This window comes from Geosmithia morbida, assembly GCF_012550715.1.
Source record: "Geosmithia morbida isolate 1262 chromosome Unknown scaffold_7, whole genome shotgun sequence".
Classification (NCBI taxonomy): Eukaryota; Fungi; Ascomycota; class Sordariomycetes; order Hypocreales; family Bionectriaceae; genus Geosmithia; species Geosmithia morbida.
Window position 1 is genome coordinate 481645 of NW_023336194.1, and position 26027 is coordinate 507671.

The following is a 26027-nucleotide window of genomic DNA, read 5'->3' on the forward strand; positions in this document are numbered from 1 at the left end:
GCTTGACGAGAAGGGGCAGAAAGGGAGAAGGGGTTGGTATCCCGTTGTAGAGCTCTTCATCCTATATCGGGGTGGAACTTCCAAACTTCTGCCTTGCAACGCAATACGCATTTCCTACTACCCACCTCGTACGTCTCGACTGCGCCTTCATGGCTCCATCCTTGGACATGACCGAACCAGCGGGGTAATGCCGTGTGGTTCTGCTTGCGATGTACAAATTTGAGTGGGTATCCACTCAACCGTCTTTCTCAGACTAGGAGACAAGAAGAGTTTTCTCTTCTTCTGCTCGAGCGACATTAGGCACGAGTAGTCGCGGCAACAGCATGCCTAGAGACGCAGGAGATGGCGTTGAAGCCTTCCTGACACTTGATGACGACTATCCAATATATGCATATAACGCGAGCACAAGACACATATGAGGAGTAACCATTGAGGAAAAAAAGATCAAAACACCAGGTTAACAAGAGAGTATGTATTTCACAATGAGTAGACTTTTGGGGACGGCAGAGTTCGCACGGGAAGAGGGGGAGGGGGTGTGGTGGTTTCAGGTCCGTAGTTGAAAGGCCGCTCGAAAACATTAATTCATTTCTTTGTTTGCCCTGAATCCTGCAAAACACCATTGACCCCCTTTTTCTTAAAAAAACAACCCATATGCATGCCCGGGTATGTGGTAACACATTTTTTTTTTCATCTGTCTGATTTTTGCTTTTGCTTTTTCTCCCCCTTCCTTAGATCTTGGTGGCAGCCTCAAGAGCCTTCTGCTTCTTGATGATCTTCATCTGGGCCTTGGCACCCATAATGCCACCACCCCACTGCCTGCGGGTGGTCTCGTGCTCCTGCATGAAACCGTCCTTGATGGCGGTGACGAGCTTGGTGAGCTCGGACTTGTCCTCAGAGCGGACCTCGGTGAGGGCCAGGACGGCGGCGGTCTTGAGAGGTACGAGAGTCAGCGAATTTGAGTACAAAAGGGTCTCAGCAGGAAAAAAAAAGAAGACGAATACCTTCTTGTGGACGACAGTGCCGAGACGGGCCTTGCCCTTGACGATGGCGTAGGGGACACCCATCTTCTTGCAGAGAGAGGGGAGGAAGACGACGAGCTCGATGGGGTCGACGTCGTTGGGGATCAGGACGAGCGAAGCCTTCTTGTTCTCGACCAGGCCGACGACGTGGTTGAGACCGTACTTGACGGTGTAGGGCTTCTTGCTGACGTCCTCCTTCTTCTTGCCCTCCTTGACGGCGGTGGCCTCCTGGAGGAGACGCTCCTTCTTCTCCGTCTTGGTCTCAGGGCGGTACTTGTTCAGGAGCTTGAAGGCCTGGGCCGCAGTGTTCTTGTCGAGAACGTGCTGGAACTGAGCGAGCGCGGGGGGGACCTTGAGGCGCATCGACAGGATCTTCTTCTGGCGCTGGAGGCGGATGTACTCGGGCCACTTGACCATGCGCGAGACATTGCGGGAGGGCTGGATGGCCTGGCCAACACCGAAGTTACGGGGGCGCTTCTCGATGAGAGGGTTCTATTTTTTTATTTTTTTTTGGTTAGCGACCGGGGTCAAGTAGTTCACGGAGACGGTGGAGAGAAGAAAAGAGGAAAAGGAGAGAGTCTTACCTTGGGAGCCTTCTTGGAGCCAGCCTTGCCCTGAGGGAAAGGGGCGGCGGCGACCTTCTTGCCAGTCTTGGGGGGCTGTCATTGAGAAAAGAAGACGTTAGCAAGCTATTCAAAGCCAAGAACGTCTTCTCTGAACTCTAGTGAGAACACCGTGACAGACAGTTTCATCCACAGGATGTGCCTGCCCGATGTCTCCAGCCAGTCTTCACCCAAGGTTCACCGAGCCCGATGAAGAGTTGGTGAACCCTTTAAGGTGGTATTTTTGTTCAATCGCACAAGTCCGCAGAACGAAACATTGTGGATGTTGAAAATCGATCACGCACGAGGCATGATTGAATTCAATAATACTGTGGCCGTTAGAGCCCAGATGGAATTCACCTAGGTACTCACCATCTTGGGTCCTGTGACGGGGGGGGTTAGTTGCTCGGTTGTGAGGAGCAAATTCCTTGATGCGTGATCGGGTTGGAGAGTAAAAAAAAGAAGAGGTGCGACTTTCCACCGGTGGATATTCTCGTGGTCAAAAAAAAAATTAGGGCTTGATGCGCCACATTTTATTTGCAGTGCGTGAGTCTAACTCCACTCTTAGAATGTGTGGCACATGCATACTGTGGCTGGTGATTTTCCTCCTATGTTCTTTTTTATATATATTTGTTTATCTTCCGATAGTTTGTTTCTGGCCCATCTTAGTCATAGCGGGACTTGGAGGGGTGATCTTGGAGGGGCATTTGAAAACTACCATTCTTAGGTATTGACGAGTTAAAGATCAATAGTCAGTTCAGCAGCAGCAATATTTAGACGACTGTTTCCATCCCCAGAAACCTATCCCGTCTTTTACCTGAGAACTGTGCATCATATTCTTGGTGTACTCTCCAATCGTGGCTCATACTCTGTTCTTTGCTGTCGCGACAAGCAACTGCCATACACCTTTCGCCACTAGGGTTGATCAAAGGGACACCACGACCTAGAGAGTGGGAAGGCAGAAAAGATAGGATATAATACCGAGATTTCAGGGCCACGATGCCTCCGACACTATGTGTACGCTGCCAGGCTAACCGGGCGGTTGTCAAGCGCCCCAAGAACCATCACAAGCTGTGCCGGGAGTGCTTCCTGTCCGTATTCGAAGATGAGGTCCACCACACTATCATCTCGTCGAACCTATTTTCGCCCGGAGAGAAGGTTGCGATAGGCGCATCAGGCGGAAAAGACTCGACAGTCCTGGCGTCTGTCCTCAAGACGCTAAACGAGCGTTACAACTACGGTGTAGAGCTGATTCTGCTCAGCGTGGACGAGGGCATCAAGGGCTACCGCGACGACTCACTAGAGACAGTCAAGCGCAACGCAGTGCAGTACGAGATGGCACTAAAGATTGTGGGCTATGACGAGCTGTATGGCTGGACCATGGACCAGGTCGTCGAGACCATCGGCAAGAAGGGAAACTGCACATACTGCGGCGTGTTCCGTCGGCAGGCCCTGGACCGGGGAGCAAAGATGATTGACATCAAGCATGTCGTGACGGGACACAACGCTGACGATGTGGCTGAGACGGTGCTCATGAACCTGCTGCGCGGCGACGTGGCCCGCCTGTCGCGGAGCACCAACATCGTGACGGGCGACGCGTCCAGCGACGTCAAACGCAGCAAGCCTCTCAAGTACGCGTACGAAAAGGAAATTGTCCTCTACGCCCACCACAAGAAGCTCGACTACTTCAGCACCGAGTGCATCTACAGCCCCGAGGCTTTCCGCGGAACTGCCCGCAGCCTCATCAAGAACCTCGAGAAGGTGCGGCCCAGCGCTATCCTGGACATCGTGCGGAGCGGCGAGGACATGGCCCAGTTGACACCCGACAAGGTCCAGAACGCCTGCGCCTGTGACGAGAACGAGGGCGTGGGCGGCTGCGGGTCTGCCAACGGGCGGAGCTCTGGAAATGAGCTGGAGCAGATGGAGGCTTCTCTCAAGAAGGACAAATCCAAGAACCACAAGGTCCTCGAAACCGAGGTCAGGGCCGCCAAGAAGACATCAGCACCACCATCAGTCAACGGCGGCGATGACGTCGTGGTCAAGCTGCCTGTGCGCAACAGCAAACGAGGCAGTAAGGAACCTGCTCCGACGACACTGCAGACTCTGGGGCGTTGCGTCAAGTGCGGTTACATGTCAAGTCAGTCCATCTGCCAGGCATGTACACTGGTGGAGAGTCTCAACAAGAACAGGGCAGATATAGCGATATAGAAATCACCGTTGAATCTACCAAATGGCCAGTTTCTTGTCCTTTGGCCTACTTTTTTTAGGCGACTTGTTCATCGCATATTAGAACAGCGGAAGCTAGAATATGTAAATTGGTATTGAGTCTAATTGTATACTGAACAAGGCCCCTGCTGACCGGTATACGGCTTTTCTTGACCGTCGACCGTCCGCGACGCTGTGATGGGATCCAAACCATCTGGACCATCTCTAAGCCATGCGCCTCTCCAGCTATGGGGGGGGTCAGCATATAGCCCTTTCTAGTCATCGAGCACCATTCTAGCTGGCATCTTCTTACCTTCCAGGGGTTGTTCAGCTCGAAGCCAGCAGGAGCCGTAGCGTTGGCGACCTGCTGCGTCTTGGACCCTGTCAATCGCACGTCGCGCAGCTGCACTGTAGGTTGGGACGCGAGTTTGTCAGTATCACGTTCAAGGAAAGGGAATCTAGGCCGCATGGTGGTCAAGGCTTCGGTGTTGTCATACTTTGCTGGAGATGTTGTTAGCCGGGATGGACCGAAAGGAGGGGATATATAGTCGTACGAGCGACCGCGCCGCATTAACAGTGACTTACCTTGTCCCATTGATCCAAGGAGTGTCGAGGAGTTTTGCCTCCGTTCTGAGATGTTCTCAATGCAGCAAGACCAAAACCAGAGGCGCCAAACATCTAGTTGTGTGTCAATTCTCGGGGGGCCCTTGATTTCGATCGCAAGGCAGGCTACCCAATCCGGGGTTGTCGGAGACGTACCACAATCATGATGCCGTAAGGCAAAAGAGCTTCGAAGGGAACGGGCATGGTTGTTTGAAGAATGTGCCACTTCGAGCAGACTTTTCGCGGGGATTGATCGGTAAAAGAAGAGAGTAATTGGAGGTGGTCCGAATTGAGAGTAGCTTGTAGGTTTGACGTTCGTCTCCAGCCAAGTCGATGGGGTGATGCCAGAGGCCGTGGGGAATGGGGAATGGGGTACGGATGGAGATGAAGCCTGGGGTTGGATGGGGCGCGGGCTCGTTTTCCTGCCTCAGGCCAATGAACAGCCGAGCATTAGAGGTGGCGTTTTTGTTAGGACTTACACTGTGTAAAATCAGGATAAACTGCACCTATTCCTGTCACTGTAAGTTAATAGTCGCTCGCACTGTGAATTGGTGCGTCGCGACTTCCCCCCGATCAAGGGAGACGCGGCCGACGAAGGCGATTATCTAAACCCGAAACCGCAGTGAAGCGGCGCGTCGAGAATCCCCACGAACCTGTCTTACGACCACACTCGCTCCCAGACTTACTGAGAGAGAGCGAGTGAGCACGGAAGAATCATCCACCTGCTCCTCACGGCTTCCCAGACACGAATGCCCACGCGCTGACCTCTCCACCCGCCACCTCGCCCCCTCACAGCAGCGCACGCTCATCTCAACCAATTCGCCAACGCCTCTCCACCCGACATGCCAACTACTAGAACCGAAGACCTTTGCGGCATCAGCTCCAGGCAGTCCAAGTAATGGCCATGGCGAGCGCCCAGGCGATGGAGGAGGAGCTCCAGCAGAGCGTTCTGCTCTCTCAGGAGACCGACGAGATCTACGACGCGTCAAACAGCAACGCGACGACAGCATCCCAACGCAATATAAAGGTGGTCAGCTTCAGCAATGACAGCGGCGTCAACGGCGTCAACGGCGTCAAGGATATAGAAAGTGATCGTGATGCATCAGGTGAAGAGGTCGAAGAGGAGGATGCCGAGGGTGAGGATGATCTCGACCTCATGCCCCAACCAAACGATTACCCAGCTACGGCACTACAAAACGGCCATACCGAAATTGTCGAAGAGGAGGACGCAGAAGGGGAGGAGGAAGATGCAGAGGGCGAGGAAGAAGAGGTGGTGGGCGCTGTCAAGATCAAACCAGCCGATCTGGTAGATGACGAGGACGAGGACGCAGAAGAGGACGACGGCGCCGAGAGTGACGCTTCCGATGCTCAAAACGCTGCTGACGAGGACTCGGACGAAGAGGAGGAGGAGGAGGATCCCCCTTGGGAGGATGCACGCGATGCAGTTGAGGATGAAGAAGAAGGATCCGAGTTGGCCGCTACTAATATTTGCGTCTTCTGCAAGCAAGACGAGGAGCATGACCCCAGCGAGGACTTTGAAGCCTTCTTAGCATGTCAGGCTTGCGGTGAAAACGGTATGCGCCGTCCATTACCTGCGTTACGCATCCAAATCACTTTGCTAATTCACGTGTCGTAGCTCACCAACAATGCGCACGCGACGAAGATGCGTTGAATGAACGTAATGGTAAGCCCTCTGATCAGAATGCGAAACAACAAAAAATCACAAGACCGTTTCTAACGAGAAGTAGATTCTACACGGTGGAGATGCCCTGAATGCTATAACGAAGACGAGCCAGACGCAGAGAGTGCAGGGGATCGGGAGAGCCCCGCGACAGACGCTCGACTGGCCTCACAAGAATCCGAGGTGCCAATGCTGGTGAAGGCAGGCAGTGTGGAAGAGATGGTAATGGACGACGACGCATCCAGCTCACGAATGTTGCGAAAGAGGAAAACATCATCGATTGACCCTGATGATGGTGTTCTGGCCTTGAGGAAGCGGAGGCGAAATACATCGACAGATCTTCGCAACGACGATGGGGCCGACGGAAGTGACGGGGGATCGCGGTCTGCAAGATCGTTGCGGCTCAAAGTTGCAGGTTCGTCATCTGCCACAATTGAAAAGCACACGCGAACCTCGTTGATTGTCAAGCTTCGCGTACGCCCAGGTAGCCTAAAGGAAACTATGGGACGCAAGAGGCGCGGCAATGCAATGGCGGGAGGAAGAGGAGGCAGAGGCTCGAGACGGACAGGGACAGGACGGCCACCAGGACGGCCGCCTCGGAATGCGACACCTCTGTCTGCGATCACCAGCAGCAACCTCGGACCTTTGATCGAAACACCATTCACGGCCGACTCCTATTCACAACCTTTCTACTCCTTTTTTGACCGGGACACGGACGATACAAAGGGAAAGCCATACGGAGATATTCTGACCGAAGCAGAGGCTGATACGACTAAGACCTTGCCCGCCGCCGAGGATCGCAGACGGTTCGACCAGGCCAAGCGGAAGGCCGACGACGAGTGGAGGGCACGAGTGCTGGCCGTGCAGGCAGAGACCTACATTCCGGTCCGCAAGCAAAAGAAGACGGGCGACCATGCCAGCCAGATTGAGTGCATCGAGTTTGGCGGATGGGAGATTGACACCTGGTACGCTGCGCCATATCCTGCAGAGTATAGTAGGAACCGTGTCCTCTACATCTGCGAATTCTGTCTCAAATACATGAACTCGGACTACGTGGCCTGGCGCCACAAGCTCAAGTGTGCCGCCAAGCACCCACCGGGAGACGAGATTTACCGTCACGGATCCATCTCCTTCTTCGAGGTGGACGGCCGCAAGAACCCCATCTACTGCCAAAACCTGTGTCTCCTGGCCAAGCTCTTCCTGGGGTCCAAGACGCTGTACTACGACGTGGAGCCCTTCTTGTTCTACGTGCTATGTGAGTATGACGAGTGCGGCTACCATTTTGTCGGGTACTTCTCCAAGGAGAAGCGACCGAGCAGCCTGAACAATGTGTCGTGCATCCTGACGCTGCCCATCCACCAGCGCAAGGGATACGGAAATCTCCTCATCGACTTCTCTTATCTGCTCACAAAGGTCGAGGAGAAGACTGGATCACCGGAGAAGCCGCTGTCTGACCTAGGTCTAGTCTCGTACCGCAGCTACTGGCGACTGGTCCTCTGCAGGTACCTGGTCGAGACGCTAGAGAAGGGCAGCTGCAAGGTAGACGGACTCAGTATCAAGAAGATATCCGACGACACAGCCATGACGCCCGACGACGTCGTCGCCGCCCTCGAGGGGCTCCGAGCCATTGTCCGAGATCCGCAGACTAAACTCTATGCGTTCCGCGTCGATGTCGACTTCTGCCGGCAGTACGTCGCCGACTGGGAGAGCAAGGGCCACGTCAAGCTGAAACCGGAAGCCCTAGCCTGGACGCCGTATGTAATGGGGCGCGGTAGTGCAGCGAATCTCGAAATGGCACCGATAAGCACGGTGGCGTCCCGGGAGGAAGATGAGGCCAAGCTCGACGAGGGCCTGGGCGCTGGAGTCCCACCCAAGGCCATGATGAACGGTATCAGAAAGGCAGCTGTAGTTGCAGGAAACGGTATCAAGTGCGACGTTGGGACGACCGTCGCAGATGGCGAAGAAGGACCGGCAGATCAGCTCAAGGTCGAAGCAGCCTCACAGGGTACCGATGGGGGCTACGCAGCCGCGACCGGAGAAGGGGAGGAAGATGACAAGGGGAGCGCGACGCCCCGCGCCGGCGACCACAAGATGGACACCGAGGAGCCGGCGTGGGATGCTCCTTACAAGAACATCCCGTCCACGCGGTTCGAAATCTTCCCTCCGATGGGTGGTGGCCGTCGCGGAGGAGACCGGTCAAGACAGAGCGTCGGTCGACCTGGCGGCGGCGGACCCCGACGCTTCCCCAGCGCCAACACTCCCCGGCCCCGACCGCGCAGACCCTCGGGCCCCAACAGCGCTAGGCGCACGTCATCATCGGCGTCATCGCGTCCCAAGTCCAGCTCGAGACGCAAGAGCGGCGGCACGGGACGCGGGCCGGGACGCTGGCCAAAGGGAACAAAGAAGGCAGATTACGGCAATGCCATGAGCGGCCCTGGCTTCCCGCCTGGCTGGAATGAGAAACAGGGCCAGCCACCGCCGCAGCCGCCGCCGCCACCGTCGCAAGGAGCGGAGGCTGCCGCTGCCACCAGCGAGGCAGCACATGCAGACCGGGAGGAAGTGCGTGTTCTAGTATCGACGACTAGTGCTGCGGAAGAAGCAAACGGCGGTGGTAGCGGTGGCGCCGTCTCGGCACAGGACGAGGAGGATGTCGACGCCGAGGGAGAAGATGATATATAATGCGCCTTTTTTCTCTTCTTCCCCTGTCTTTTCTTATTTTCTCTTTCTGTCATTCTTAAAGCGAGCGAGGGGGGTTTTTCCTGGTCCAGGGATCTTTTGGTTTTTGTTTTTATTCGTTTCAACTGTACATATGAAAAGAAATTCCCTTTTGTACTGCAACTTTGGCGTCCGCGAGGGAATTGGGGGGGTTGGGGAGTTGGGGGAGAGGGAGCAATGATGGTGTAATTTTCGACTACTGAATTCCAAACAAGAAGCTTCCATTGACCCCCCCCCCCCCGCCCTTACATGATTTCCTCTTTATGCGCTGTCATGGCGATGATTATGATGGCCTCTCACCCCAGAAACCCTTTCCATAACTGACGAGTATCTCCTCCCCCTTCCTGACGCCCTCCACCCTCCCCTTCTTCCCGGGCCTGCCGACGACCCAGAAGCCGACGCAGAGCTGGGCCCACTTCTCGCACCAGACGGTGCCGAACTCGGCGTTGGGCCTGTCCGCCACGCCTCGGTAGTCGTTGACGAACCGGCCCTCGTTCCCCTGCCGCGCCGCGTCCACCGCCACCCCGGCCTCCTTGTCCAGCCAGAGGTCGTAGTCGCTCTGAGGGTCCGTGTCCGCCGGCCCGGACGAGTGCACCCGCCCCAGGTACGGCAGGATGAAGGCCCCGGGCTTCAGGTCCCGCGTCGCGAAGAGGCCGCGCTGCCCGCTCGCCGGGTGCGACGGCGTCTGGATCGTCTGGATGCGCACGTTGCCGCTCGGCGTCTGCGTGTACGCCGCCGGCACGGTGCTCGGCGTGCTCGGCCGGATCGACGGACCCGTCGAGGTCGAGGGTGGCTTGGTCCGTAGGGCCTGCACTTGCGAGGGTGAGAGGTGCTTCGAGTGTGATGGTGATGTGAGGTATGGCAACGTCGAGGGCCAGTTCTTTGGCACGGCCATCTCTCCGGGAAAAGAATGGTTTCTCTTCCAGTTCGCTTCCTCTTCTCTTCTCTCTCGATCCCTCTTCGCTGTTCTCCTCTCGAAATCTTCCGTGCTCCGTTTATGGGGAAAAAAAGTTTTGGTTTTTTCCTTCAAGAGTACATCACGTGTCGCAGATTCGACATCATCTTCAAGACAACTGCAACATTGCCAATCTAGCTAGCTACATTCACAAAAACAACCATCCAGCTCCTTCTTTTCTTCAATCCTTCGCCTCCTCCCCTCCCGCTTCGTCTCCCATCCTCGCATCTTGTTCTGGTCTGAATCTCTCACAGCATTCATTATACTACAGGTAATATCCATCGAAAATTAAATAGAAAGAAGAAAAAAACTGAAACGAAACGATCAAAACACAAAAACTTTCAGGGTAAGATTCTTTTAGTGAGACATGACCTCCTTGTAACGCTCCATACCAAGATCAACCGAATAGGCCAAGAGGCGGTCCTGCGTAAGTGGCAGCTTGAGTATCCTCCAACGAAACTCGACATCCTATATTTTAGCCATCGTCAGCATTCCGTCTCTCATATGAAGCCGTCTCGAGTCGAGTTAGAGATGGGGAGAGGGAAGGGAGTGAAGCTTACCTGCTTCTTCCTCGTCATCTTGACAATCTCCTTGGCCGCCTCGTCGGCCATGTCCGACAGAGCAGCGAACCGGATGATCTCGTCCTCGCCGACACTCTCATTCATGGCGTGCAGACCAGCCAGCAGCCTGTCCAGAGTGGGACGAGGCACGGCCTCGCCCCTAGCGCGGTGCTGCACCAGGCTGAGGAACAGCGTGTATACCTCGCCACCGTGGTGCCAGTCCGACACGAGCTCGCGGTGGCCGTCGAACTGGGCCATCATGGCCGCCAGGTCGGCGTAGCCGCGTTCGATGATAGCCTGGGGCGCCACCTGGCGCACCAGAACGCGGTGAGCCTCGACAAACGAACCTGCCTTGAGCAGGCACTGTACCTCGGCAGTCGCGTCCTTCCTGACGCTGCGCATGTACAGCGCCAGGGCCTCCCAGATCCACGTGGCGGGGATGCGGAACTTGTCGGTGAGCAGGGAGAAGTTGGCATCCGTCTCGGGGCCGATGAGCCCCGCGTGGCGACACAGGTGTTCCTGGATGGCCTTTTGGCGCGCCGTCGCATCGCTCAGGTGCAGCAGCACGAAGATGGCCTCCATCCACTCGCCCGAGCTGGTCAGCTGCGCCGCATACGATAGCGTGGCCGCGTCGGCCTTCTCTTGCGCCTTGTCACCGAACGACACCTTGCCTGTGGCCACGAGCGCGACGCCCAATTGCCAGCAGAGTCGCATGTCCAGCGGAGACAGCTGCGAGTTCTCCGGCCGGAGCACCGCCTCGAGATCGACATCCGCGTCAGCGTACAGCTGCAGGAGACCCCAGAGGAGATCCTGCCTATGGTGGGCCTCGTAGTCAAACCAGAGGGGCTGGATGCCTTGCTCCAGGTACCACGGCTGCGGCACGTCCTCCCTGTCCTGGATGATGTCCTGCTGGAACTTGCCGACAGCCACCTTCAGGTCGTCCTGCTGAGACACGGCGTACCAGAGCCGCAGACCGAACGCCTGCTTCCAGTCTAGGCCGAACTTCTTGGAGATGACAAACGACTCCATGCGGTCCTCGACGGGAACACCCTTCATCCCCTCACACACGCAAGTGTTTCCGCCCAGGAGCTCATAGATGGCGCGGATAGGCTCCGAGAACTCCGAGAGCATCTTGGAGTCGTGCCACGCCTTGACCTGCTCCCTCATGTCCTTCCTAACAGTGTTGCTCGTCCCGATCAGCGGCACCAGCGTCGCCAGGCGAAAATTCTTGCCCTCGAGCAGATGCTTGCAGGCTTCCGCGATGCGGTGACCAGCAAGGCAGGCGACAGCTTTCTCCTCGGGCGTGGCGGCCAGGCCAATCGAGGTCGACGACGCCGGACCCACGAGTTCGGCCCAGAATGCTGATAGCCTGGACTTGCGGGATGCGGATCCCGCCCCGTCCATGTCGTCAAAGAGGATGCCGGCCAGCTCCCAGACCCACTTCTCGTGGATGCTGGCAGGGTCGTTCATGTTCTGGTGGTGAAAGATATCTTGCACGTTGGTGGCACGAAGCTTGGCTGAGGGGACGTCATCGACAAGGACGATGTCGGTCAGGCTATCCTGGGTGCGCAGGAACCTCTTGGATGACTGTAGTGTCCGGCGTCAGTGACAAGGTACACTCGTGAATCAGCACCATGGGTAGGAGGAATCCTTACATCTGCGGAAAAGGTCGCAAGGCGAACAGCTTGGTGCTCACTATGGATGGTTGACCTCTGGAAGGAGAGGATATCCGATGTGTCGCGCAGGGATCGGCCGTTAGCCGTACCAATGGGACGAGTCACAACCAACGTTTCGTTGGGACCCCAGGTCGGGCGGCCACCATCGTGGAAAGCCTTTTCGGTCTCTTCAATAGTCAAGACCTTGTCTTGTCGTTCGTAGGGCCACTAGAACAGAACGGAACGGAAGTCTCAGCATTCAACTCGAAAAGTACTCAAAAATGGAGAGGAAGAAAAAGGAAGAGAGAAAAAAGAGATAGCTAGATGTAGGATACAAGGGGTTCGCTCCTTTTTTACGATCTCAGAGGGGAAGGAAAACAGGGAGACAGGATCAAGATACAACAAGGGTACGGACCTCGGGGAAACCTTTGGCTGGGGTGATGGCTGTCGAGGCTCGCAGCTTATGCTGCTGCTGCTGCGCAGCGACCGGCTTGGGCTTCTCGAACAATGAGTTCATCAGGTCAATGCTCGTAGCGAATCCTCGGCCCTTGTCCATGGCAAGCCGGGTACTGGTGGCTGCGAGCCTATCCTTATCGGCCGTGCTCTTTCTCCAGACTGACGACTTGCGTAGGACATCATCACCATCGCTATCATCGAATTCGCTGAACTGACCGGTGCGGCGCGTGGGCGACCCTTCATTAATCTCCCGAAGGAGCTGACGGTCTCTTTTAGCAGGGCTAACCGTCTTGCGCAGCATCTCCGTCCAGTCGTCGCCGTCGGCGACCTCGAGCTGGACAGGGTCATTGGAGCCCTTGAGGGCCCTCATGCGCGCTCGGAGGATGCCACCAGGAGTGCCCATCGGCTGGACAAACTCCTCCTCATTGGCATCCTGGGACGAGGCATCGTCGGGCTCCGCGGCGTGATGCTGTCCGAGCGAAGACCTCGTCATGTCTTCATCGTCGGACACGTCATATTCGTCACCCATGTCATCGACCTGCTCCTCCTCGAGCGACAGTCTGACATTGCTGGGTGCAGAATCCGCGGAGCTAACTCCTAAAAAAGACTGCTTGGCGGGGACATCATCGTCGAATGCGGCGACAGCTGCCTGCTCATCAAAGGCACCGGGTAGCGTCTGAGATCGACGGAACTGGAAGGTGTCGTCCCCCATGGAGGAAGACGAGCTGCCGACGGACGCGTCCAGAGCCATCATATGCGACGGCACCAGGTTAGCGTCGGCCATCTGGGGGTCCGCGACGCCCGTGTCGTCGTCAGAGTCTTCGTCAGAGTCGTCCAGGCCATACGTCGTGAAGTGCTGGACGGAGAAGACCCAGACACCCGTATCCTTCTCGTACGTCTCGAACTCGGTGTCGGGGATGCGCTTGAGACGCTCGACGTGCTTGGCGAACTTGCGGAGGTCGCTGGGCGACCTCTTGTCCCGGCTGCCGCGCGGCCAAGACTGCTCGAGAGTGATGCGGGCGGGGACGTTGAGACCCTTGCCCATGGGAGGCTTCCTGGCAGTGACTGGGTAGACGGTGGCTGAGCGGGGCTCGAGCTGAACAATGCCACCGCAGAGCTCGTCAATCTCGATGCCGCTGATGTCGACGGGCTGCTTGAAGGCAATGGAGCCGACATTGTCGCGGCCGATGACGAAGCCGTCAATCTTCTGGCGCTGCACGCGGTTCATGGCCTGGAGGTCCTCGAGGCAGGGCTGGGTCCAGTAGGCACCCGGGGCCGTGTCCAGAGAGGCGGGAGACTGGCGTCCGGGGGTGGATGCGCTCTCCTCTTCCTCGACACCCGAGAGCGAGAGGGTGAGGGCGCCTTGGCTCTTGTCGGTATCGGGAAGGTTGCCGAGTCCGTCGGAGGTGCGGTTCTGGCGAGGGGTATCATCCGGCTGCGAGACGGGAGATTCGTCGGTGGCGGGCAGGGCGCCGCGCACCTGGGGCTCCTCAGAGCTGTCGACGCTCGTATCAAAGCTCACACGCTTGGAGAGCTTGTGGGTGGTCTGAGAGGTGGGCAGCTGCTTTTCCTTCTGGGGGGTGGTGAACAGGTCGCTGCGCATGTCACGGCTAATGACAAGCTTCTTGGATCCTGTGCTACCGTACCAGCGGGGCGCCGAGTTGGCCGAGAAGGCACCGGGGGCCAGGATGCTGTCCTCGGAGTTGAAGTTGCGACGCAGGTTGTTGGTCGACATGCTCTTGCTGAGAGCACCCGTAGAGACGGACGAGCTCAGGAAGCTACGGCCTTGGGTGCCGGGAGTGCTGGCAATGCTGCTGGCCGGGCTCCCGCCAGGCGTACCATACGTGCTGTAGGAGAAGCCGAAGCCCCTCTTCTGGGGAGTGGCGTACCGCGAAGCGGACGAAGGAGCGAGCTTGTACATGGGCAGGATGGATCCACGCTTAGGCCTGGAGTTGCCGTTGACAGAGGTGGCAAGAGGACCAGGGTTGGACACCTCGTTGCTGCCAACGTTGGAGAAGAGCGACGGGCTACCGTAGGCCGAGACGTCGTTGAGGTTGGCAGTCAGGCCCTGGGGGCCGTTGTTAGACTGCTGCGAGGCACCCAGGAAGGAGCTGCCCATGCCCTGGTTCTGAGGCGTCTGGTTGGTGCTGCCGCCAAACATCGGCTGACCCTGGTTCTGGTTGTTCTGGCCGCCGAAGAGGCCGGTCCCGCCGCTCTGGGAATTGCCAAAGAGGCTGGTCTTTTGCTGCTGGCCCGAGCTGGCATTGCCGAAGAGGCCGGTCCCACCCGTCTGCTGGTTCTGCTGCTGGTTGTTGTTCCCAAACAGACCGCCGCCGGTGCCAGTGCTCTGCTGGGCAGGCTGGCCAAAGAGGCTGCCACCAGCGGGGGTGGCGGGCTTGTTGCCAAAGAGGCCACCTCCAGTACCGGAAGCGCTCTGGCCAAATCCAGTACTCGACTGCTGCTGGTTGTTGGCGCCGCCAAACAGCCCTCCGCCAGTCCCGGTGTTCGGCGTGCTGTTTCCGAAAAGACCACCAGCTGGCTTCTGCTGGTTGTTATTACCGAACAGGCCACCACCGGCCGCCGGCTGCGCCGGCGTCTGGTTCTGCTGGCCGAAGCCGCCACCAAAGGCGCTCCCGGTCCCCTGCTGCTGCTGGGTGTTATTGTTTCCGAACAGGCCACCACTTGGTTGCTGCTGCTGCTGGTTGTTGTTGTTTCCGAACAGACCGCCGCCGGTGCCGGTGCCGGTGCCGGTGCCAGCAGAGCCGAAGCCGGTGCTTGCTGCACCGCCGAAGCCGGTACCTGTGGAGGGAGTGCTGCCGAACAGGCCTCCTGCGGGCTTGTTAGCCTGGTTATTGTTACCAAAGAGGCCACCGCCGGCAGTGCTACCTGCAGAGCCGAAGCCCGTGCCAGTGTTCCCGCTACCGAACGCCCCGGTGGTGCCGGATCCGAAGCCAGTGCTCTGCTGCTGCTGGGGCTGGGTGCTGCCGAACAGGCCTCCTCCCGTGGCGGCAGGCTTGGAGCCAAACAGGCCACCAGAGGTTCCTGTGTTGCTACCAAATCCCCCAGACGCCGATTGCCCAAAGCCGCCAGTGGTGCTGGCAATGTTGTTGCTGTTGCCAAAGAGGCCTCCGCCGGTATTGGCCGTGCTTGCTGTGTTGTTGTTACCGAAGAGGCCACCGCCGGTGGTCGAGGTGCTGGGGGTGGAACCGAAGCCGGTGCCGCCAAAGTTGGAACTGCCAAAGGCGCCAGCACCACCAGTGCTGCCGTTTCCGTGGCGCCTTCCCTGGGCGTAATCGACGAGTCGCAGCTCCTCAGAGGACCATTTGCGGTAGGGCTCCTGGAAGAGGATATTCTGAAACGAGTTGGACTGGGTCGAGTTGGACTCCTTCTCCACGTGAGCCTGAAAAGGGGTACTGGCGGTACCAGGGGGTTCGCCGGTGGCGCCGCTCAGGGCAGTATTGTTTGCGGCGCCGAAACCGCCGAAGCCGGTGCCTGTTGTGGTGGTGCCGGCGGTGTTGCCGCTGCCAAAGAGGGACGATCCTCCGGCCGCACCTGTGGAACCGAAGGCTGGCTTGCTCTGGGCATTTCCGAAGAGGCCGCCGCCGGTAGAGCTCGGGGCGCCGCCGCCGAAGGGTGACGATGTGTTGGTATTGCTGGCAGCGCTGCCGAATCCGCCGAAGCCTGTCGAGCCGGTGGTGGTAGTGTTGTTGGTGGCGCCAAAGAGGCCGCCTCCTGCACTGCCTGTAGTGGTAGAGCCGAATGCTGGCTTGCCTCCGAAGCCGCTACCTGTGTTGGAACCAAATCCGCCGCCTGTGAGGAGTTAGCACACTCTTGTTCGAGATCGAAGACGTGTAGATGAGTGGCGAGAGCGAGGATGGAGTTCGGGGGGGGGGGGGGATGCTGGGAACCGCGTACTCGTCGATGAGCCGAAGCCACCTGCAGCGTTGGCACCTCCCGTGTTGGAGCCAAAAAGGCCTCCACCACCAGAGCTGGGGTTAGTCTGGCCGAATCCACCAGTCGTTCCAGAGCCGAAGCCTTTTTCCATGCAATGTCAGCATCGGGGGTTGATGATGCGTGGTGTCTGGTTGGGTTCCAGATCTCCTGCTTGCTTACCGGATGTCGCGTTGTTGTTGTTGTTGTTGTTGGCCTGGCCGAAGCCACCGAATCCGGAGGACTGGTTGTTATTGGCCTGGCCGAAGCCGCCAAAGCCTCCGCTGCCGAACGACATGGCGACGTCGAATCGACGCGCAGAGGTCGCTGCTCAGATGGGTATGATGGGAGAGATGTCGTCGGTCACGAGGATTCGAGGCGCCAGGCGCGTATCAAAACGTAGAGACGAGGGAGGGCGTGGACGGTATAGGGATCGAGATGAAAGAGCTCGATGAATCGCACGCCAGACTCTGGATCTGCCGTCAGGACGGGGGAGACGCAGGAGCTGTCGGTTGCTATCGCGACCTTGGTCCCCGAACCGCCAAAGATGCCCTTGGGGGAGATTGGTGAAAAGAGCTCAGGCACTGTGTTCGGGCGCAGGGAAATCGACGACGACGCAAAACGTGACAATCGACAAGGGAAAAGAAAGGAAGAGAGGAGAAACAAATGAGAGAATGCAGGAAGCGGAGAGGTTGGTTGGTATAAGGGACGGTACGACGCGCCCTTACTCACACCCTCGTTAGCTGGACCTGACCTGTGGTGACGATGGGTGAGGTAAGCTTTTTTTTTTTCTTTTCGGCCCAGAAGTGAACAACTGAGAAGAAGGAAAGGGCCAGGCAGAGAACAGGTAGAGACCACAACTAAGGAGAGCCACTGGCCAATCAGAAACGGGGGAAGCTGTTGTCTGGGTGGTGACGCTGACTGACTCAGGGTGTTTACCCAATCAAAGACCGTCACATGACCTATACTGATGAGTCAAGTCATTCTTTCCCGATAATCGCATACGATCGATACCTTCATCGCATGTACCTCGCTGCTTCTGGGTCTTCTCTCATCGCGGGCCAGAAGCGCGTCCTTTCGCGTCGTCGCAGCGCATCGTCAAATCGCATCCTTGAGATAATACATGTAGAAGCATATACCCAGCCACTTTCTCTCTCCTTTCCTCTAATCCGATCAATCCGGGCTGTTTTCCGGCTCCCGTTGCTACTCCACTCTCCTCAACTCTCTTCATCCGCTTCCGATTGCCATATTACTCTCACACAGGAGCTTCATTTTACTTTCTTTTTGCTTGTATACACCAGTGCCAAGGGAACTCTCGTCTGCTTTTTTTTTGGCAGGCCCGTCTTGCCTCGCGCGCGCGAACGATGAACCCGCATGCGACACCCAGACCATTTCCCATCCGCTCGATACCAGGCGGAGGGGGGCCATCTCTGCAGACGCGACAACCCGTCGCACCACAAGTTTCCAACAATGAGGTCTACAATACGATACCAGAGGAAGACCGCGAACACATAGACGAAGTCGTACGTACGCAGGAGCACTGAATCGAGAATCGAGGGGAGGTTCCAAGAGAAGTGAGTGCAATTGTGCTGACGAGCAACAACCGACGACCAATAGTTCGAGTTGATGGATATGAAGAAGAAGGGCTGGCTAAACAGCTACGAATTCCGCCACTCCCTGGCCGCCCTAGGCTTCGACATGACCAAGCCTGAGTACTTCCACGAGCTCGAGACCTATGGCACCATACCCCCCGACTGGCCTGACGCACACAGCTGCCCCGTCAACAGACTGTACATGTACCTCGACCAGTTCCGCCTGTGCGCCTCCAAGCTCATCTCGCAGCGAGACCCGCGCGACGAGGCCGTCAAGGTCTTCAACATGTTCGACTACGACCAGGACGGCGTCATCTCCTTCGATGACATGCGCCACCTGGCTCAGGACATCAAGGAGGAGAGGTCCATGTCCGACGACGAGATCCAGACCATGATCGACCACCTCGACCACGATGGTAAAGGCGGTGTCAACCTCGAGGAGTTTATCCAGATGATGGAGGAGGCCGGTTAATATCAGACGCTTTATATGTACATATATACACAGACACAGCACACAACACACACATACATCTCCATGCCACATCATCCCCTTCTCTCTCCCACCCATACTCGCCGCGCTGTCGGCAACGCATACACACACTGGATAGATCGAGAGAGAGAGAGAGAAGAAAGAACCGTCTGGTCAGACCTCTGTTTTAGTCGCAAACACTGTTTAATTGGTAATCTGAATACGAGATGATGGGGGCCGGTATAATGTAGAGTTCATACAACCTGCCCGTTCTAGACGGAACCAACTTTTTTTTTTTTTGAGGGAGGGGGGGAATTGTTAAAACAGATAATAGAATATTATACAAAAGACAACTGCTACAATTCTCTCTTCTTCTATTGCGTACGCTTGAATCACTCGGTGCAAAAGGCAGATAAACAAGTAGATGGAAAACAACAAAAAAAAAAAGTGATGATGGCTATCTGGAAACACCTACAATTTTGGCAACACTCCTCATCTTCCACATGCAACAGAAAACCCGTGGGTTTCGATTTCGTTTTTTTTCTTTCTTGTTCCTTGACTCTCTTCTTCTCTTGATCCCGCGGCTTTTGACTCTCATCTTCAGACGAAGAAAAAAGAAAGAAACCCTTATCCTTGAAAACAAAGGCAGCAGAACAGAGAGAGGGAGAGAGAGAGAGAGAGAGAAAAGCAACTTCATCATGTATCAAGCAGAGTACTTATCCGTCAAAGGACAGTGGAGGTAGCGGGCAGGAAGACACGGACAGTAAGGGGGGTCGAGTAAGGAAAGGGGATCAAGAGACGGTGGGATATAATGAAAAGAATATGAGGAGTTGGCAAACAAAAGAGACAGTTTGACATTGTAAAGATAACGGTGGTTTTCTTTCGAAAATCAGTAGAAAAGAGAATAGAATAGTTCACCAGCCACCCAACGCCTCCCTCAGAAAGAAAAAGAAAAAAAGGGTTTAACATGGTTTGTGAGAGATAGCAAAGGAGGAAGCAAAGACAATCGAGGTAAGATATTGAGAACGATGTAAAAGGGGGGGGGGGTTAAAAATGAAGATAAAAAAGCCGGCAAAACAGCCTTGAGATATAGGTTTTGAGTTTTTTTGTTTAAAAAAAAAGTAGGTAATAATAACGGGGATAAAAAAAAAAGACGGCATAGAGGGAAAATTAAAACTGTATCAAGTCCTGGTTCTGCTGTTGCTGCTGTCCCTGCTGACCTCCGTATGGGTTGCTGGCACCTCCGAACTGGCCACCGTAACTGACGGTCGGCAAGCCCGTAAACTGCTGACGCATAAAGGGGTTGCTTCCCGTAGGTTCCGGGTTGAGACGGTTGACGCCCGACCCTGCGCTGTTGATGAAGGTGCCTGGGGCGGTGTGCTGAGCGGGGATGCGCAGGTTACCCGTGTTTCCGTATGTGTCCATGCCGTCGCCCGAAGCGAGGAGGGCGTTGAGCTTGGACTCGTGCTCGCTCATGGGGTTGCCGTTCACCGTGGTATTGGTGTTGGCAAACGACGGCTGCTGCTGCTTCTGGAGAGAGCTGAAAGACGCCAGGGTCTTTTGCTCCGGCACGGCGCCGAGGCCGCTGCTGGTAGGCTGCGCCGATGAGGGCCGTTTGTGCTGCGCGAACGGGTTGTTGGACCCCGTGGGCGTCGGCATGAGTGCAGACGGCTGGTTGCTCTGGCCGTTGGTCGCCCACGGGTTGTTGCTGCCCGGCTGGGGGTTCGGTCCGCCGTTGACCGGGGACGGGATCTGCAGCGATGCCTGCTGCGTCTGGAGAGGAAGCTGCTGCTGCGCGTACGGGTTGTATCCGGTCGGCTGGGGCTGGAAGGCCTGCTGCTGCTGCAGACCGTACGGGTCCATGCCCGTGGGCTGGGCGCCAAACGGTGTCTGGTAGGCACCCGGGTACCCCGTCATCTGCGGCTGCTGGAAGCCAGCGTATGCGGCGGGCATCATGCCTGTGGGCTGCGGCTGCATCTGGCCCTGGTCGACCGGGTTGGCAAACCAGTCCACCTGGTTGCCCTGCTCGTATCCTCCATTGAAGCCCGTGGGCTGGGGCTGCGTCTGGACGGGTGTGTCGTCAAACAGCGATGCGGCGTTGCTCTGCTCCAGCTCGCGTCGGCGCCTCTCGTCCTCCTCCTTGCTGAGCTTGATGGCCTTGGCCAGGTCGTCGTCGATCTCGGCGGCCGGGCCGCGGCCCTCCCTCTTCCTGCGGTCCTCCTCCTCCTGGAACTTGCTGGCCTCCAGGGCCAGGCGGTATTCGGCGTCGTCCTCGTCCGACATCTGCGGCCTCTCGCGGCGTCGGGTGGATGGCTCGGCGTAGTTGCTGGGTGCGAACTCCTCCAGGCCCGTGACGCGAGACTTCCACGACTTGCGATCGCTCCGCTCGGCACGCAGGCGCTCCTCGTCGAGGATCAGGGACGTTATCTCCTTCGCAGCGATACGCACTGACCAGCCGATTCGTTAGCAGCAATCCGAAGAGAGGCCGAGAGAGGCGGAGAGAGGGCAGCATACCATTCTGGCCAACATCGCGACCCTCCTCATCGACATACTGAAACTCGCGCAGCGTCTTGATGATGTAGACGCTCTGACGGGCCCAGGTGACGACGAGTTCAGACCCCTCGTGAAGGCAGTAGTCGAGAACCTTGAGGGCCTTGAGAACGTGGCGCCAGTTCTTGCCCTTGTCGTTCAAGCGCTTGTCAATCATGTCCATGATGTCGTAGAAATCGCTGGATCTGTAGTCGCAGCAAGGTGTCAGCTCAGTATCCCTGGAAGGATGTCCCATCATCGAAACGCACGTGTTGAAAGTCATCTGAGCGATTTCGCTCATCTGGGTGCCGGTAGGACCCCATGGGTCATTGCTCGTAGCTGTACGGGAGGGGCCATTGTCAGTCTCGCAGGTAGCTTGATGAAGGGTGGGAGAGTGACTGCGGCGCGCGAACCTTCTCTGACTTTGATCTGCGTGCTAGAGTACCCCTTGGTCACATTCCTCACGCTCCTCATTACTCGCGACATGATGGGCGATGTATATAACTTTTCAAGAGCGTCTCAGTCCGTCGAGTGCGAAGCCGAATTTCGCGGGATGAAGGCGGCGCTCCACGGATTGGCAGGGCAATGTGTATTTCCACGGCAGCTTTCACGGCAGCGAATATATATTCAGCATGCAAACCAGTCAAACACTCGTCCCAAGAGAAAAGGGGGGATCCTGCGTCCTTTTAGTCAAGGCCGTGTGACGTAGCGTGCTTGCGTGGAATTCTGGGGGCGGTCGCAGACACAGAGGAGCCGTATTCTCGCGAACAGGAGAGGGCTTCGTGATTTATCTCTCTCGACGCACGATGTATTTGAATTGAGTATCGTGAGGGCGAGCAAGCCTTGTTGCTGGGAGACGTCGGCGGGGGGGAGGAGGCGGATATTCAATGGCCTGGCGGTCGGGACCGGGGGGGGGGCTATTCTTCTTCCTCCCACAAGGCGGGAATAAAACGATGTCAGGTCGGTTGACGATACAGAGTCGTAGAGAGAAGGAGGATGTGATGGAAAGAAAATAGTAAAAAAAAGAAGAAGAATCTCGGTCGCCTGAGGGAAGAGAAGGATTTGTTCGACGGTTCTTGGATGGTTGGCGTGTGTGGGTGGAGAGAATGAAAAGCTTCTTTTCTTTCCTCCCGCTGTCTTTAGGCTTTGGGGAGATGATGGGATGGGAGAGATGAATGGATCACTGTACAGCATGACCCTCTGTGAGTAAGTGGGCACTCTAGCCGGTGCGGGTGAGTGGCTGTGTGGCTGTGCGATACACCCAAGTGTCAGTGGATGCGTACGTGTATTCTTCCTTCTGAAGTCCACCGGAGTCTTTTTCATCGCTCCCACTGCTGCAGGCAGTCAAGTGCCCATCTGCACGGACCGACCGACCATCCATAGACCATCATATTACCATTATTACTACTACCGGACGGCGGAGAGGGGGCCCTGTGGACAAGCTCTCCCTCTCCATCAATAGGGCCCGCGGCGGCCGGGAGGCAACTTGGGGCTGGGTAATTACGTATCAGAAGATGATGACATAATGGCCGAGTTCGGGTCACGCCGACTCTGCTGCGATGCACCGTCTTGCTGATTCCTGCTGACTCCTGCTGCTGCTTTTTATTAATAAACCAAGTGAACCAATATTAATCTGTAGTACCAACCACCTCCTTCACCAGCCACCCATGCATGCGTCGTATCATTTATTATTACACGTACGTATGTAATCTGTACAGATTATCATTACTCCGTACACACGCGCACACACTCACACACTCACTGTCACGCACGCATCATCTACGGTAGAGGGGAGGGGTCAGTACCGCTAGGTTCAGAGAGCCATTTTCTGCATTGATGGAATACGTGTTTGTGCCTGACATTTACGAGTCACAACTCACCGTAGCGTGCATATGTAGACTCTAGCTTTTACAAGTTATTACCAGCAAGACATACGTGCTCATGGCTACGTGTACAAGAATAGACGCATTGCCAAGCAATCACGGCTTCTTTCTCATTTATCCCACATCTACGGATTATAATCTACCAGATCATTTGTTGCCCTCCTGTCCAGTAGCTCACCCCCTACTACTACTAACTACCCAGCTCGTTGTTCCTCTAGCTGTCCATGACCCCATGCCCGAATTTCCGAACCCGGTCATGCAGATGAAGATTCCGGGAGACGCCAGCATAACCATATATTCCACCCCGGTGCGCGAATCCAGTAATACGGACAGCTTCTTCCGTTCTCCTTGCCATGCCGACCGATGACGATAAATCTCCACTGCGACGCATCCGTCTCCACACCCGGTCTTGTCAATGATGTGAGACAGCAGATATGGGTGAGACAGGAGAAAGGAAAGAAGATATGCGAGTAGCAATCTCGAGATTCGAGGATACTGAAAGTCTGAAAAGGAAAAGGAGGAAGAAAAGAAGACAGAAGAGGTGGCGTAGGGTATTGATGGCTTAAAAAAAAAAGAAGGAAAGAAAAGAGGGAAACGTCCCGTGACGCTGGCAGGGATTCCAGAGTGGTTCGATTCGCTTGAACGTGACGAAGATGCCAACCATCCTCTCGAGGAGCCAACAGCGGAACTAGCCAATCTCCCGCTGAGACGCGGCCGTCTCTCCAAGCGCTTGAATACCTTAGCGCCGACGGGAACGACACCTCCGGTAGCAGCCGACGAAGACGACGGCGGGGCGGTAATGGGGTCCACGGATGCCTCCACGTGGTTTTCCAGATCGCTCCCCTTGGCTTGTAATGGCCGACGGACCGACGAAGAGGGCAGGATTCTGGAGTTTGGAGAAACCGTCGTCCTCGTCGTCCTTGTCGCGACAGACGGAGGAGTTGGGGGGGGGGGGTATCCGCAGTGACACCGTTCCGCTCTTTTCGCCGTGATCTTCCATCTGTTGACAGCTGGACCCCTTCCGGACGAGACGGTAGGTGTATGGGATCATCGGAGACCATGAGATGGCCAAGTATGGCCATGTGCACCTCTGGGGGCAGATTGTAGGAGGAGCGTCTACCGGAATTTGGCAGAAGCAGTCGCCGGGACACGAGCTGATCGAACTCGCTTTCTACGATATCGTCCAAGTAAATGCCACGAGTACCCGGATATTTGAGCTTCAGACATGGATGGAGAGTGCAGTTGTCGATGGCCATGTTGAACTGGTTCATTATGCGACTATAGAAAATCCTCCACGGCAAGGCTTGCGGCTCACCGATGATTACAGAGAATGTGCCATTACATGTCCGAGGATGTGGTTACCTGGACACGGAGTGGAGTTCCTCGGGAGGCTGCAGGAAACACAACCGAAGCGATGCCGAAAGGCATGGAAGATCTTATAGAGGGCAGCTGTGCATGAATTGGGAGTTGAGCGTGGGTGGTACGGAAGTGCAGGCCGGGAGTGCGGGCAGCTGTTTGGTGAGGTTGCCGAGTCCTGGGTAGCCACCCCCCACCCCAGATCAGTCTCTCAACTATTTGGATAGCCGAGAGTGGAAGAAGTAGCAGAGAGGCCTCGGGGGGTTTTCCCTGAGATGATGGAGGGAATATGACTTTTCTGTTGGCTACCAAACGCCTCGCAAACTGTCTGTCTATTCAAGATTGTATTGCGAAGAAGAAGAAGAAGAAGAAGAAGAAGAAGAAGAAGAAGATTGCATCGTGTTTCTCGCCCAGCCCGACTCTTACATATGACCCCGAAATTCCAGTATCTGAGCACACGGCCCCCTCATGACTTGTAGTGCATCGAACGGAAAAAGTCCATGACGTTGGTGAAGACGACGAGGAGGATGCCGCCGCCGGGACCGAGACGGAGGACCTGTTGAACCGAGTTAGTTTCATCCCCTTTTTTTGCTTCTTCTTTCCGGACAGGGCTCTGACCTTGGGGAGGAAGCCCTTGTACAGGGCGCTGAAGCCCTCCTCACGGGCGACGGTGAAGATGGAGGGCCAGGCCCAGTTGTACTTGGGGATCTGGCCGGGGACCTTGGGGGTGTTCTGGATGCGGCTCTTGACGACGTCCATGGGGGTGTTGAGGACCGTACCGACGGTTCCACCGATGGCACCCGAGAGCAGGTCGTTGATGGTCTGGGACCTCTTGTTCTCGGCCTTAGGCAGGAGCTGCCTGACCTGGAAGATGCAGCCAAAGTAACCGGAGTTCCAGAGGATGTGGCGCCACATGGTGCTCTCGAGGCCTTGGTACAGGCTGAGGGGACCCTCGTTGCGGATGATCTGGGCGACGCAGTCGAGGGCGCCCTTGTAGCGACCGGCCGAGGCCTTGTCCTGCAGGCGGATCTTGACGAGCTCGAAGGGCACGACGACGACGGCCTCGGTGGCTCCGGCAGTGGCTCCCGTCAGGATGGACAGCGGCTGGGTCATCTGGGCCTGGTTGAAGACACGGCGGTACACCTTGCCCCACTCGTCGTTGGCGGCGAACTTGGTCGCACGCTTGGGAGCCTCCATCAGGATGGGGGCCGAGATGCCGCGGTACAGTCGCGAGAAGCCCTCGTTGCGGACAATCTTCTGGAAGCAGTCCACCATGCCATTGTACGACTCGGCACCGGTGCCCGTGCCCGTCTGCAGCTGACTATACATCACATGGTCAGTTGCCGACGATACTCCCGGGCGAGTATAAGGAAGGGGAAGGGGGTGTTTACACTCTCGTCTTGACAACATCAAGCGGGTACCTGTTAGAAGGCGCGTCAGTCGGTCTGTTCCGAAACGTGGGGGGCGAAGTTCGTTATCAAATACTCACATAACAAGAATCTATGGTCAAGCACACGAGATAAAAAGGAGTCAGCATTTCTCATCCATATGAATAGATTCAAGAGCTATTGCTGCGGTGTGCCTGTAGTTGGGGCGGTTTGTTCATACCTCCGAGACGCCCGCAATTGCGCCTAAGGGAGGGGAAATCAGGTCAGCTTCGCACGTCGATTGACGAGGAGAAATATTCCGAGAGCGGCGGGGAAGGGAGCTCTAGAATTGGTAAAGAAAGGACATACCTGCGGCGAACTGGTAGACAAAGGGGAGGGGCTGCTCGGTGGACATGTTGGGCGACCGGTAGATGGATGAGCCGTGTAGAT

The 26027-nt window shown here is 56.5% G+C and overlaps 9 protein-coding genes across 9 annotated transcripts; 3 read left to right on the top strand and 6 right to left on the bottom strand.

Moving 5' to 3' along the window:
* Positions 1-728: 728 nt before the first annotated feature.
* On the bottom strand, positions 729-1996 carry GMORB2_6992 (large subunit ribosomal protein L7Ae; the record flags this gene model as incomplete). Its single annotated transcript, XM_035468957.1, has 3 exons — positions 729-1511; positions 1604-1678; positions 1994-1996. The coding sequence occupies 3 exons, from the start codon at positions 1994-1996 to the stop codon at positions 729-731; spliced, it is 861 nt and encodes a 286-aa protein (XP_035321337.1).
* A 624-nt stretch (positions 1997-2620) lies between these two features.
* On the top strand, positions 2621-3829 carry GMORB2_6993 (cytoplasmic tRNA 2-thiolation protein 1; the record flags this gene model as incomplete). Its single annotated transcript, XM_035468958.1, has 1 exon — positions 2621-3829. The coding sequence occupies one exon, from the start codon at positions 2621-2623 to the stop codon at positions 3827-3829; it is 1209 nt and encodes a 402-aa protein (XP_035321338.1).
* A 222-nt stretch (positions 3830-4051) lies between these two features.
* On the bottom strand, positions 4052-4594 carry GMORB2_6994 (Conserved hypothetical, protein; the record flags this gene model as incomplete). Its single annotated transcript, XM_035468959.1, has 4 exons — positions 4052-4072; positions 4140-4229; positions 4412-4504; positions 4586-4594. The coding sequence occupies 4 exons, from the start codon at positions 4592-4594 to the stop codon at positions 4052-4054; spliced, it is 213 nt and encodes a 70-aa protein (XP_035321339.1).
* A 739-nt stretch (positions 4595-5333) lies between these two features.
* Positions 5334-8789, top strand: GMORB2_6995 (histone acetyltransferase SAS3; the record flags this gene model as incomplete). The annotated part of the gene is made up of 3 exons (XM_035468960.1): positions 5334-6003; positions 6066-6113; positions 6178-8789. 3 exons carry the CDS (start codon positions 5334-5336, stop codon positions 8787-8789), a joined length of 3330 nt encoding a protein of 1109 aa, XP_035321340.1.
* Positions 8790-9108: 319 nt separating this feature from the next.
* Positions 9109-9720, bottom strand: GMORB2_6996 (SET protein; the record flags this gene model as incomplete). Its single annotated transcript, XM_035468961.1, has 1 exon — positions 9109-9720. One exon carries the CDS (start codon positions 9718-9720, stop codon positions 9109-9111), a length of 612 nt encoding a protein of 203 aa, XP_035321341.1.
* A 417-nt stretch (positions 9721-10137) lies between these two features.
* On the bottom strand, positions 10138-16679 carry GMORB2_6997 (nuclear pore complex protein Nup98-Nup96; the record flags this gene model as incomplete). The annotated part of the gene is made up of 6 exons (XM_035468962.1): positions 10138-10248; positions 10341-11927; positions 11996-12223; positions 12411-16261; positions 16367-16486; positions 16565-16679. The coding sequence occupies 6 exons, from the start codon at positions 16677-16679 to the stop codon at positions 10138-10140; spliced, it is 6012 nt and encodes a 2003-aa protein (XP_035321342.1).
* A 1066-nt stretch (positions 16680-17745) lies between these two features.
* Positions 17746-18445, top strand: GMORB2_6998 (centrin-3; the record flags this gene model as incomplete). Its single annotated transcript, XM_035468963.1, has 2 exons — positions 17746-17904; positions 17999-18445. 2 exons carry the CDS (start codon positions 17746-17748, stop codon positions 18443-18445), a joined length of 606 nt encoding a protein of 201 aa, XP_035321343.1.
* A 1167-nt stretch (positions 18446-19612) lies between these two features.
* GMORB2_6999 (epsin) lies at positions 19613-21457 on the bottom strand (the record flags this gene model as incomplete). The annotated part of the gene is made up of 3 exons (XM_035468964.1): positions 19613-20889; positions 20957-21310; positions 21385-21457. The coding sequence occupies 3 exons, from the start codon at positions 21455-21457 to the stop codon at positions 19613-19615; spliced, it is 1704 nt and encodes a 567-aa protein (XP_035321344.1).
* Positions 21458-24676: 3219 nt separating this feature from the next.
* Positions 24677-25992, bottom strand: GMORB2_7000 (solute carrier family 25 (mitochondrial 2-oxodicarboxylate transporter), member 21; the record flags this gene model as incomplete). Its single annotated transcript, XM_035468965.1, has 5 exons — positions 24677-24766; positions 24829-25531; positions 25700-25710; positions 25819-25841; positions 25947-25992. The coding sequence occupies 5 exons, from the start codon at positions 25990-25992 to the stop codon at positions 24677-24679; spliced, it is 873 nt and encodes a 290-aa protein (XP_035321345.1).
* Between the last annotated feature and the right edge of the window lie 35 nt (positions 25993-26027).